The sequence below is a fragment of the Oncorhynchus mykiss genome, chromosome 2 (assembly GCF_057628025.1).
Source record: "Oncorhynchus mykiss isolate SJ-2025 chromosome 2, ASM5762802v1, whole genome shotgun sequence".
In the NCBI taxonomy this organism is placed as follows: Eukaryota; Metazoa; Chordata; class Actinopteri; order Salmoniformes; family Salmonidae; genus Oncorhynchus; species Oncorhynchus mykiss.
In genome coordinates, this window is record NC_143023.1 from 28,876,434 (window position 1) to 28,889,582 (window position 13,149).

The 13,149-nt window shown below is 43.1% G+C and overlaps 1 protein-coding gene across 1 annotated transcript; it reads right to left on the bottom strand.

The window, feature by feature from the left end:
- LOC110486325 (synaptotagmin-11) lies at positions 1-13,122 on the bottom strand. Its single transcript, XM_021557839.3, has 4 exons — positions 12,816-13,122; positions 7,917-8,830; positions 4,524-4,644; positions 1-4,406 (listed from the first exon to the last, which is right to left on the bottom strand). The coding sequence occupies exons 1-4, from the start codon at positions 12,847-12,849 to the stop codon at positions 4,096-4,098; spliced, it is 1,380 nt and encodes a 459-aa protein (XP_021413514.1). The 5' UTR covers positions 12,850-13,122; the 3' UTR covers positions 1-4,095.
- Between the last annotated feature and the right edge of the window lie 27 nt (positions 13,123-13,149).

Genomic DNA, 13,149 nt, shown 5'->3' on the forward strand with positions numbered 1-13,149 from the left:
TGGAGTATAACATTTTATTTGCACGTTGAATGACTGTTAATGAAACCAACACACAAGTTAGCATCTGCGTAATATACTCAGCATATATTGGAAAATGAAAGTTTTAGACACCGTTCGCATTACTGGCAAGTATTTCTTTACATACTGTAGTTTAACTCCATGTTTATGGACAGAGGATACCTTGAAATAATCATTTGTACCAATCCACGATCAGTCATTATTACAGTTTGTTTTCATTACGTTTCATATTTTATTCCAAATTAGTTAACAAGGATATATCAACAAAGGAAATAGCTACACTGAAGGTCAAAGTTGGGGAGACGAGGTGAAGTAAGCCCCATTTATACCTTGTTCTAACTTGCGTCCTTTGTCCTGATCTTGTCCACATTCTGATTGTGCCCACATTTTTAGACAGGTGTTAACAATCAAAAGACACATTGTGATCTGATTGTGATCTTATTGTGTCTGGACATCTTACAAGTGTAGACAGATCTGGACAGAGAAACCATTTAAATCATCATTATTCCGGCCTCTAAAATCAGTGACAGGTGGCTGATTACATCAATATGTGTCTTACAGTAAATATATATATAAACATTATAGCTGTGACATTTTTTGCATAAAGGAAGGGACCAGGAACTCTGGTCACAATGCAGACACAGTGGACAGATAACAGACTCATTTTAATACCATGTGTAGACACACTTCTGGAAATGTGGGCACAATCAGAATGTAGACTAGATCAGGACAAAAGTCCCACGTTAGCACCAGGTATAAATGGGGATATAGACAGTCAAAATGGTGGGGGTTCTAATTGCAGGAGTTTGCTGCCAAAAGAAAAACAAGGCAGCTCATGTGTATTGCAACACAACTTTCTGCCTTCCCCTTGCCTTGTCGACACAGAGCTGCAGTCTTACTTAAGTATTTTCACCTTGGTTTCACTGTGATTACTGTCCTCCCAGAGTTTCCCACAGTCAATGTTACAGACTGCACTGCAGTAAATGTTACACAGTGTGATGTAAAGCCATTGCTGCTTACAGCTCCCCATGTCTCCACTGAGTAGGCCTACAGCACAGGTGTCAAACTCATTCCACGGAGGGCTGAGTGTCTGCGGGTTTTCGCTTCTCCCTTGTACTTCATTGAATTATGACTATGAATTATAGTCACTAATTAGTAAGGAACTCCTCACAACTTGTTGTCTAGGGAAAAACAAAAACCTGCAGACACCAGGTCCTCCATGGAATGAGTTTGACACCCCTTGCCTACAGGGTACAATGATGACAGAGCATAACAGTCATACAGCCAAATCCTCACAGGGTGTGATAGGTGTTATGATGGGTTCACTAATCTGTCAAATACTGTGACATCTCTCATTATGAGGAATGAAGCATTAAAAGGAATTTGAGATATTAGTGATCCAAATAAAATGACAAAGAAAGAAGGTGCAAAGAAAGAGTTAGAAAGAGGAGACAGGGGAGAACGAAGGAGATTGAGGAAATAAGGGACTGTAAAGAGAGAGTTAGAAAGAGGAAACAGGGGAGAACGAAGGAGATTGAGGAAATAAGGGACTGTAAAGAGAGAGTTAGAAAGAGGAAACAGGGGAGAACGAAGGAGATTGAGGAAATAAGGGACTGTAAAGAGAGAGTTAGAAAGAGGAGACAGGGGAGAACGAAGGAGATTGAGGAAATAAGGGACTGTAAAGAGAGAGTTAGAAAGAGGAAACAGGGGAGAACGAAGGAGATTGAGGAAATAAGGGACTGTAAAGAGAGAGTTAGAAAGAGGAGACAGGGGAGAACGAAGGAGATTGAGGAAATAAGGGACTGTAAAGAAAGAGTTAGAAAGAGGAGACAGGGGAGAACGAAGGAGATTGAGGAAATAAGGGACTGTAAAGAGAGAGTTAGAAAGAGGAGACAGGGGAGAACGAAGGAGATTGAGGAAATAAGGGACTGTAAAGAAAGAGTTAGAAAGAGGAGACAGGGGAGAACGAAGGAGATTGAGGAAATAAGGGACTGTAAAGAAAGAGTTAGAAAGAGGAGACAGGGGAGAACGAAGGAGATTGAGGAAATAAGGGACTGTAAAGAGAGAGTTAGAAAGAGGAAACAGGGGAGAACGAAGGAGATTGAGGAAATAAGGGACTGTAAAGAAAGAGTTAGAAAGAGGAGACAGGGGAGAACGAAGGAGATTGAGGAAATAAGGGACTGTAAAGAAAGAGTTAGAAAGAGGAGACAGGGGAGAACGAAGGAGATTGGGGAAATAAGGGACTGTAAAGAGAGAGCTAGAAAGAAAGAAGCGAAGGAGGGTGAAAGAGAGTGAAAGAGTGAGAGAAAAAGAGGAGGAAGAGAGGATGGAGCTTAGTTAGTGACAGTGGAGGAGTGGGGTTTTGCCCACCTGTGTCTCTTCCTTCTGGTCAAAGCCAGAAGGACGAGGGGTAGCCAGAAGCTAGCAGTAGCCACCCCACTGCCATGTCCTGCTCTGAACCCCATCACCACTTACATTGTTCCAAACAGTGCACCTGGGCTCTGCAGTCTCCACACACACACACACACAGAGTATCACCAACAACATACAGGAGCTTCAACCTGTGAGTCTATTCACTATAGAAAATTGTTGCCTTCAAGATATAAAGTACCCTTCTTTTATACAATATATTCTCGAAATTAGCCAAACGAAAGAGAACAAAAATACACGAAGGGCTCGATTCAATCCGTATCGCTCAAGATCATCGCTATTCAAATGTGAAGGCAATATTCCAAGTTCGAGAAGACTGAATTCACGGTAAACGCTGCATATGTCAGCTCAATAGACAATTACGTTACCATTTCAAGCGTTCTAGAGTGCAGAACTGGTGATTCGGATTGAATCGAGCCGTAAAAGATGAGCATGTCGGCATTGGCCAAAATAGTGGAACATACTGTATAAACCTTTTGGAAACCATACAGCAAAACATGACCCTTTACAACTCTTCGTGTCAAAACCATTTTTCACAATAATATCAGTGACTTTCAAAGAACATCTTCTGGCACTACAAGCTGCTAACTAGCATGTGTTATTACCTGGTTATTACAGTACTAAGACTAACCTGCTGCAGTGATATTTCAGTAATTCGCTTATACTGTGGTGAATGCTTTTTCAATGCCACAGTATGAGAAGTTGTCATATTTCTTGTGATGACATGTATCCATGTAATAATGTTGTGGTTGTTTATTACATTCATATTTTCAGTCCGAATTAGTTCTAAAAATGGACTCAAAATAAATATTTTTGCAGTGAAATCACATTTGTCTTTACAACATTAATTGGTTTGAAACCTTGATGGTTTTAATTTTAGATACAGAGCTCGTCATCAAATATGGTAATGCCCCTAAACGGCAATAGTTAGGCCCCAAAACATTCAAGAATTTTTTCAACAAACATGTATTGGGAAGAAAATTCTAGCTGTCCTATTTGGTCCTACCTGTAGAGAAACTGCAACAGAGAGTCGGTTGCATGAGGTTTTCTCATTTTAAGAGAGAGAGAATTAAAATCTCACTATCAATACAAGCAATACTTCTGTTTCCTTGGTACATTTGATTTGATGATATTTCTGTTTAATTCAGACATGCAATGAATTGAAGTACAATATTGGCAAGGGGAGGATTTTGAAGTCTGACAAAAATGTTTTTTTTGCATTTGCATGTATCCTCCCGTCGCCTAAACTTCATACAACATGGTCAGACAATAATTCATAACAGCCTTGAATGTGTGATCATGGTCAGATTCTGGTTAACAAACAACTTTTTCATTTTCATTACTCTTAACCTAATGCTGAGACTGAGTGTCTCTATAATTCTGTAGTGGTGTGGGTTATATATGTGTATGTTTATCTGTATGCATGTTTGTTACTTTGATTCGATCCTGTAGTTGAACCTTAACCACTGTAAAGTCCACTGTACAAGTCCCACCAGGAATGTTGTTCATTTTTTGTTGGTATTATTCACAAGAGAAAGTATGGCATGAGGAAAAGCCACTCTCTCAGCAAGAAGTCTATCTCTTCCCCTCCTCCACCTCCCCCTATACACACAAGTAGAACTATAATGCATTAGGCGGTGGGAGGAGCTAATATTCACTGAGGTTGTGCCACTTTGAGATCTGCCGACGGGGGTTTTCACAGACCTCCCGCCAGTGGGTGGCGCCAGAGGGACAGGGGCTGTGCAGGCCGAGGGGCAGACACCCCACCACCTCGTTCTTAGTGGTACGGTCAAAGTCGACCACCACAAACTCCACAGAGATCTCTGGGAGCAGCTCGGGGGGCACGTCGTAGATGAAGGACTCGTTGAAGACGGGGTTGAGCGTGCACCTCTTCACGTGCGTCTTTTTCTTGGCGATGCGCTTGCGTCCGTAGAACACATTGACTTTCACATATGGGTCTAAGGGAGAGAAGGACATTTTGGAATATTGTCATATGTAAAGGGAACATCTACACAAGCTCTGCCTTTTTGAATTGTCCACAGGCACACACAGACAAACTCAGTGGTTGAACTCACTTCCAGACAGGCCAGAGATGTCCATCTTGGGCAGGTGTTTGGCCTTCAGCACCACCACACTGAGGCGGTGGGAGACAGGCTGGTAGGACAGAGACACCAACAGTTCCCCACGGCTCTCGCACTGCAGGAAGAGACAGACACATAGAGGATTTAACTATTGACTCATTCAAAAGGAACAATCATCAAACCCACCTACTCAGCCTTTAAGATACATTGCTACAATCAAACAGCCATAATCGTAGATCATATATTGAAAGAGTAATGGGGCACCAATTGCCAAGACAATACAACTCAGCAGTCTTTGGAATGATCTATTTGTCAACCTTGTTCTACATGCACAATTATAAACTGGGTGGTTCAAGCCCTGAATGCTGATTGGCTGTATGACAAAACATTTATTTTTACTGCTCTAATTGCATTGTTAACCAGTTTATAATAGCAACAAGGCACATCTGGGGCTTGTGGTATATGACCAATATACCACAGCTAAGGGCTGTATCCAGGCACTCCACATTGCGTCTTACTAAGAACAGCCCTTAGCCGTGGTATATTGGCCATATACAGTGCCTTGCGAAAGTATTCGGCCCCCTTGAACTTTGCGACCTTTTGCCACATTTCAGGCTTCAAACATAAAGATATAAAACTGTATTTTTTTGTGAAGAATCAACAACAAGTGGGACACAATCATGAAGTGGAACGACATTTATTGGATATTTCAAACTTTTTTAACAAATCAAAAACGGAAAAATTGGGCGTGCAAAATTATTCAGACCCTTTACTTTCAGTGCAGCAAACTCTCTCCAGAAGTTCAGTGAGGATCTCTGAATGATCCAATGTTGACCTAAATGACTAATGATGATAAATACAATCCACCTGTGTGTAATCAAGTCTCCGTATAAATGCACCTGCACTGTGATAGTCTCAGAGGTCCGTTAAAAGCGCAGAGAGCATCATGAAGAACAAGAAACACACCAGGCAGGTCCGAGATACTGTTGTGAAGAAGTTTAAAGCCGGATTTGGATACAAAAAGATTTCCCAAGCTTTAAACATCCAAATGGAAGGAGTATCAGACCACTGCAAATCTACCAAGACCTGGCCGTCCCTCTAAACTTTCAGCTCATACAAGGAGAAGACTGATCAGAGATGCAGCCAAGAGGCCCATGATCACTCTGGATGAACTGCAGAGATCTACAGCTGAGGTGGGAGACTCTGTCCATAGGACAACAATCAGTCGTATATTGCACAAATCTGGCCTTTATGGAAGAGTGGCAAGAAGAAAGCCATTTCTTAAAGATATCCATAAAAAGTGTTGTTTAAAGTTTGCCACAAGCCACCTGGGAGACACACCAAACATGTGGAAGAAGGTGCTCTGGTCAGATGAAACCAAAATTGAACTTTTTGGCAACAATGCAAAACGTTATGTTTGGCGTAAAAGCAACACAGCTGAACACACCATCCCCACTGTCAAACATGGTGGTGGCAGCATCATGGTTTGGGCCTGCTTTTCTTCAGCAGGGACAGGGAAGATGGTTAAAATTGATGGGAAGATGGATGGAGCCAAATACAGGACCATTCTGGAAGAAAACCTGATGGAGTCTGCAAAAGACCTGAGACTGGGATGGAGATTTGTCTTCCAACAAGACAATGATCCAAAACATAAAGCAAAATCTACAATGGAATGGTTCAAAAATAAACATATCCAGGTGTTAGAATGGCCAAGTCAAAGTCCAGACCTGAATCCAATCGAGAATCTGTGGAAAGAACTGAAAACTGCTGTTCACAAATGCTCTCCATCCAACCTCACTGAGCTCGAGCTGTTTTGCAAGGAGGAATGGGAAAAAAAATTCAGTCTCTCGATGTGCAAAACTGATAGAGACATACCCCAAGTGACTTACAGCTGTAATCACAGCAAAAGGTGGCGCTACAAAGTATTAACTTAAGGGGGCTGAATAATTTTGCACGCCCAATTTTTCAGTTTTTGATTTGTTAAAAAAGTTTGAAATATCCAATAAATGTCGTTCCACTTCATGATTGTGTCCCCCTTGTTGTTGATTCTTCACAAAAAAATACATTTTTATATCTTTATGTTTGAAGCCTGAAATGTGGCAAAAGGTCGCAAAGTTCAAGGGGGCCGAATACTTTCGCAAGGCACTGTACCACACCCACTCTGGCCTTATTGCTTAAATATACCATACATATCTGTGTGTGGAAACAGACTAGTGTGATTATTTTAGTGTTTCTGTGAGAAACATCACAATGTATACAGTATAGCGGTTTGTATAATCTAGGTGTTCTGCATAGTAAGAGCAAGGAAATTAAACAATGAATCAGATAAACTGTGGGAAAAAATATGTCATATCTGGCCTTTACACTGTATATCCATATAAATGTAAATCAGATATTGGTACTGTATACATTAATACAGATGCCAGTAGGTAGACATTATGTATGATGCTACAGACCAGCACACACATTCACTTTCTCATATTCACTGACTTGCAATTGATTTCATATTATTCCAACCCATCACTAAAAGGGCATTTTCTAATCTAATGATTATAAAATTAGGATTTGCTGAGAAAAATCCATAGGTGAGTGTCCTGGTGATTTGTAGGCTTATAATGGATTATTGTTTTGAAGACATTGACATTGCTTTGATGAAGGTTGTTTGACCGAAAGCTTAGCCACACAAATTTACCCTGACACCACTACAGTGAGCCAAAGTTCTCTTCTCATTCTAGTGTAGTTTTAATACACCTGCAACTTGGTATCCTAGTCAGGTATGAGGTTGATTCCCATGCATGGTGTATCGACTTCACCCATGCTACTGCAATACCTTGCCCTCCACACTGAGTACTGAGGAACACTACCCGTTTTTACGATCAGACGTCTTCTTTCAATGAGGAAGTAATAACCCCTGCATTGCATCCATACAAAACATATCCAGCCCTTCTTATATTGAACAGCAGATGGGTTATACACAATGGCCACACAGTGAGGACTAGTGCCACAGGTACATGTGGGAACAAAAAATGAAACAAGTCCTTGGCGAGTCCAAGTTGGGTACACACTCACATGCACATGTGTGGCTGTGATGATAAAGGGAGCCTGATGGATGGTTGGCTGCATTGAGAGATTACATGGAGGCGTTGTTTCTGTCTCCTCAGTCTGGCTGCAGTTAAGACTTGAATGGGGACCGAATCACGAGACACATTGACCTTCCTGTCAGACAATCTCCTCTGTGTACTGCACTGCGCTCAATCCCATGTGTGTGTGTACTCCCATGTGTGAGCCAGCCCCTACCTCCAAGAATGATTGTAATGTCAGAATAGTTTGTTCATGCTTTGAAACGTGTGTAGGTTGCCCCCCCCCCCCCCCCCCCCTCCTCCTCACCTGCATGTTCCTCTTGCTGATTTGCTGGGTGATGTGCACCCGCCCCGTGCTGGGTTCCAACTCTGTCAGTGGGACCACCACCTCCCCTATGACATCATCGCGGGCAAAGCGGTCAAAGCTGAGCACCAGGAAGTGCAGCGTGAGCTCGGGCAGCGAGCTGTAGGCCACGCCATAGAACGTGAACGTCTCGTCAAACACCGGCTCCAGTGTCTTCCTCAGGACCCTGGTCTTCACCCGGTGCTTCTTCTCAGGGAGGATGGTCATCTTCACGTAGGGGTCGGAGCTGTTCCCCTGTTCGTCTACTGCAGGCAGGCCATGGGCTCCAACGATGGTCACCACCAAGGCCTTCTTAGGGAAGTTGTAGTCTAAAGCCAGGCTGAGGGAGCCCAGGCTGGTTTCAGGCTCTGATTCTGGGTCGGAGGACGCGGGGGTGAAAGGTGAAACAGTCTTGCTGCTGTTCTCGCTACTGGTAGCTGAGCTATCCAGACAGCAGTAGTCGGCCCTGACGGGCAGTGCCCGCTCCATCCTGGGCTGGCCAGCAGGGGGAACCAGGTGGCTCATCTGGAGATGGGTAGGCGCGTCCAGGATGTTGTTCTCCGCATCCACCAGGACCATCCCGCGGCCGCCACCCCTCTCTCTGTCTCTCTCCCCCTGCCACCCAGCACGCCTTGCCACCCGTACTATCCTCTTGCTGCTGCTGAGGGACTCTGGGTAGATACTGATGCCCTTCAGCATGTGGATGAACTTGTAGGGCGGGTCTTCAGCCGAGTCACAGTACTGATCACCATGGAGCTTGTATCGGCCCGTCACCCGGAGGTGTCGACGCTGGCAGAAGGACCACAGGAGAACCAGGATCACCACGGCAACCACCAGCGCCGCCGCACCGATAAAACCGGCCAGCACCGGTGACATGTCTGAAAGAGAGAGGAACATAGAATGAGTTAACACCTTTGCACAGTCTAGACTGGGATGTGTTTGCAATGTCTGGTGTAGGATATATTCATACTGGAGTCTCTAAATAAAGTAGATAGTCAAACTGTCAGTTGCATTTAGTTCAGCCAGGAACTAGAACAGATTAAAGATATTCAACTCTTTCAGCTGCACCAAGTGATGCAGTACTGAACATCAAATAGGATATCATGTAACTGCCCTTCAGTGGCTCATTATTGTCAGGTAGGCTAAATAATGTAAGTCGTGTGACCACACCACCCAGGGTGACTCCACTCCACTGTGACTCAACACTGTGACTGTGCCATACAGCAGTAGTGACTTCACAGAGCACGAGGCGCGGTGTGAGTGGGAAAAACATGAGCAATATGGACGTCATTCAACCAGGTGTCACCAGGTTGCTTAAATGTCACCCCCCCCCCCACACACCACACACACACACACACACACACACACACACACACTGTCCACCTCTTTCTTAAAGTCATTAATAATTTCCCTCCCTTAATTGATCCCAGTGGCGGTGTGCTTCATCTGGCAGACAGACAGTGTTCCATGGCTGGTCATTACACCAGACTAGGGCGTGTATTGTCTGTCTCAATGTGTCTGGGAGGTATAGCCCCATACCCTGTCTCTGTGTGTGTCTCTCTCTGAGTGTGTATGTGCGAAGGGTGGGGGTCTAAGTGTCTGTGCACATGCAGGTACGCATGCATCTATGTGTGACTATGTGTGCGAGCCCCCACCCACTCATTTGTTGCTGGTGGTGAGTGAGAGACTGTGACTATGTGCTGTGCGCACATGGTAAGGCTGACTGTGCTGATCCCAGCTATAATGGGACTCAGTGGACAGAGCCTGCTGCAGTGGGGCGGGCGGGCCGGGAGAGGACCCTTTGTTTGGCCAAGCCCCTGAAAAGAGACGCATTGTTGCCTTTCTTGTCAGTCTATACACTACATGTGCATGAGCATGAACATATGTTAAGCACGCAGGCAAACATGTATGCACACACACACGCGCGCACACACACACTATCTATCTCTCTCCCGTTTCCATTTTCATCTGTCTTTGTCTGTCTCTCCTCTCCCTCCTTCAACTGTCTGTCTTTCAACAAAATACCTTGCCCTTCCTTCCTGTTGTTTTTCATTGGCATTCTGGGTAGGGATACCAGGAGGATGACGTCAGATTTTGGAAGGAGCTTAATGCCAGCTGAGCCCGTTGCCCTGGAAACATACCCCAGGGGGATTTCAGTAGTGAGCTCTCAAATCTACCGCTTCAGTGGGTCCAAGCATTGTCCACAAAATGTGTAAAGTAATAGCATAAATTGAGTGTACTCATTAACATAACTATACACAATGCCAATCTCCTCAGTTCAGTTTTTTTCTGTGGGTAACTTTAAAGAGCATTTTGTCTGTGGGTCCCATCTCTATGCCTTCTGCATAACCCATCTCAGATCCTTCATCAAGAAAAAGAGTTCAGGTTGATTTGCAAGGACTTATGCAATTATATTTAACCATAGATTACAGATCAGACCACACTACTGTATAGGTAGTTTGCCATTCCAAATATGAACAACACACACATGCCAAGTTCAAGACAACCTTGAACTAATATGAGCACAGTACAATTTGTATAAATATGCACAGCGACTGTCAGTGGCATCATGCCTATAGGGCCCACTAAGTTTTGTCATGTTTTAAAATTAATTTTATCATAATTATTTATAACAATATCTGTCAGCGGTACTTTGCGCAGGGGGCACACTGACTAGACCTGGCAAAGTGTACCCCTCCTTACCTATTCTCCCCTAGTAAGTGGTTCCTTCCAAGGTGCACTGAGCAAAGAGATGCCTCGGCAGGACGCTAGATACTCTAGTGCGTGAGGTATCGTGAGTGGAGGAGGAGAGAGTGTAGAGTGACACACACAGCGTTTGATTTGATTTTAGCCATTTCCAGTGCCTGACCCTGCCACTTTGTTTGATAAACTGAGTAATGGGGCTGGGGAAATGTAACCATTGTTCATAGACAGAGCTATGCATGCAAAGATTGACAGACATTTTGATTGTTCTTTTCAAAACTCAAATGACAATAAATAGATACATAACTGACTGAAATTGCTTTAATGATTGTGTTATTATACTATATACCAGTGTGGCAGTTGTACTAAACTTCTAAGGCAAAAAGGTTCTTAAAGAATCAATGTGCATCCTTAACTAAAATGACAATTGAACAGGTAAAGAGATATGCTTAGATAATGTTTTCAGAAAAAAAATACAGTTTTGACATAGAATTAGTCATAATGATTATGGCTCTAGATTGCAGGAAAAAGCTGTTTCGTGTGTTTGAAGAATGCAAAATTCTCCATCTTCTGACAAACTTCCTGTCTTTCTTCCTGCCTGGCACCGGTTGGCACAGCATAAACCCCATCATCCACAGAGTGCTGAGTGACCATGGAGCACTGAGAGACAATCTGTCTGCTTTGGCTACATGTCTTATTGTATGCTGCCTGTGAGCATAATATTCAGTTGATTTTGCAGAACTCAGATTGTGATGTGGACCAGATGTGTCTTAATCCTGATGAGTGACCCAGATTAGATCACTGGCTGTAATCTGGGTTTCTGGAGTCTGTTGGGCTGAATTGCAGATATCCAACTCCAGTACTCTCTTGTTTCTTTGCTGCCATGAAATGTTCTGCTGCATCCAGCAGGCTCAGGGCCAACATTATGTTTGCAATAACACATCTCTAACACTCAAGCCTTCATTGCACAACTGTTAATCTTGAGCCTGTTTGAGGCAAAAGGCCAACTGCTTGTTGTAATGAGGTTCTTCAAGCAGGTCAATGTCTAGATGCTCTTGAGGTTTAATCTTAAATCAACCAAGAAATGTGAGTGTATTTATTTTAAAAAGCCTCCTCTTCTGCATGGAAATTAATCATCTCCAATAGGTTACAGGCCCCATTCCTGAGACAGTGTTAATATGCGTTTGGTTTATATTTCCTTTGTTTTTAGGGTTTAGAACAATCCGTTTTGTTTCTGCACTTGGGTTGTCCTATTCTTCTATTCCTATTCCTATATAATATCCATAACCCTCCCCATTCCCCATCACCTATTCATGTCACTTGCTGAGAGGGTCTGGCACTTTTTGGGTCACCAACACCCCCTGCCTTCAGAGCACTACACTTCTTATTGTGGCAATGTGGCATTAAACTACTGTTCAGGGATCTTAATTTAAAGCTCGAGGTCTGATCAAATGAAAATATGTCCATTTGGCCAAGCTCCTAGTTCCGGGATGCGTGCTTTCACAAAAACAAAGGAACGGGGGGTGGCGATGCTTATGCTGGAATAGACATCACGTCATCCTACCCACCCCATCGTACGCGCACATTGAAGACCACAGGAGAAGTGACAATGTTGCGAATGGGCCGCAGTACTCAATATATTTTGATAGAATAGGACTACAATTATTATGTTGTTGACAAAATGATTCACTAATTGAGAACAAATACTTTCATAATAGCAAATACTGTAATAGGCTCCCATTGAGCACACACTGGTTGAATCAACCTTTTTTCCACGTCATTTCAATTAAATGAAGTTGAACCAACTTGGAATAGACGTTGAATTGATTGACGTCTGTGCCTAGTGATGCTACTATCTCTGTTGAATAGGCCTGTGTAATCAGTTTCGTTCAATTTCCAAATTACATTCGACGCTATTTACATTAACATAGGCCATGGTAATGAGTAGATGTCAAATTTACATTTGGCAATCTTTGATGAATGCAATAAACTTAATCATGCTATTTGGGTGTGTTCAATCTCATATGGCCTTATTTCTAAAACGACTGGGCATTATTTTAATATTTCACGCAATGTAAATATAAAACATTATATAACGTTAACATCTGACGACACAATAAACAAAATGCCAAATAAATCCGAAAAAGGCCTGCTACTTACCATATGCAGGTCGTAAATCTGTAATCTCAGCCATTTTGAGAATTAACGCAGGATGCTTTACTGGCCGCCCAGATAAAAAGGGTAAATTAACGAATATAAAGCTGATTTGTCCCTATTGTATATCCATAAAGAATGAGTAACGATACTTCAACCAAATATTCCAGAAAATGAGCTCACAGGTTAATAAATAATGATTGTCTTGCTCTTTTCAAATGGTATATTCGCTCTCTATACGCCAAACTCAACGATGCTATTATTTATCGGATGCGGAGGCTGCGTGGGGCTCGAGACTGGTACTCACGGACTCGCAGGAGGCTTTAGACCCGCCCCCGTG

Excerpts from the sequence above, each read along its gene's own strand:
- LOC110486325 (XM_021557839.3), bottom strand. The coding sequence starts at position 12,849 with ATGGCTGAGATTACAGATTTACGACCTGCATATG. Across the intron at positions 4,645-7,916 it reads TCAGCAAGAGGAACATGCAG|TGCGAGAGCCGTGGGGAACT; the intron begins GTGAGGAGGAGG and ends CTCTTCCTGCAG. Across the intron at positions 4,407-4,523 it reads CATCTCTGGCCTGTCTGGAA|ACCCATATGTGAAAGTCAAT; the intron begins GTGAGTTCAACC and ends TCTCTCCCTTAG.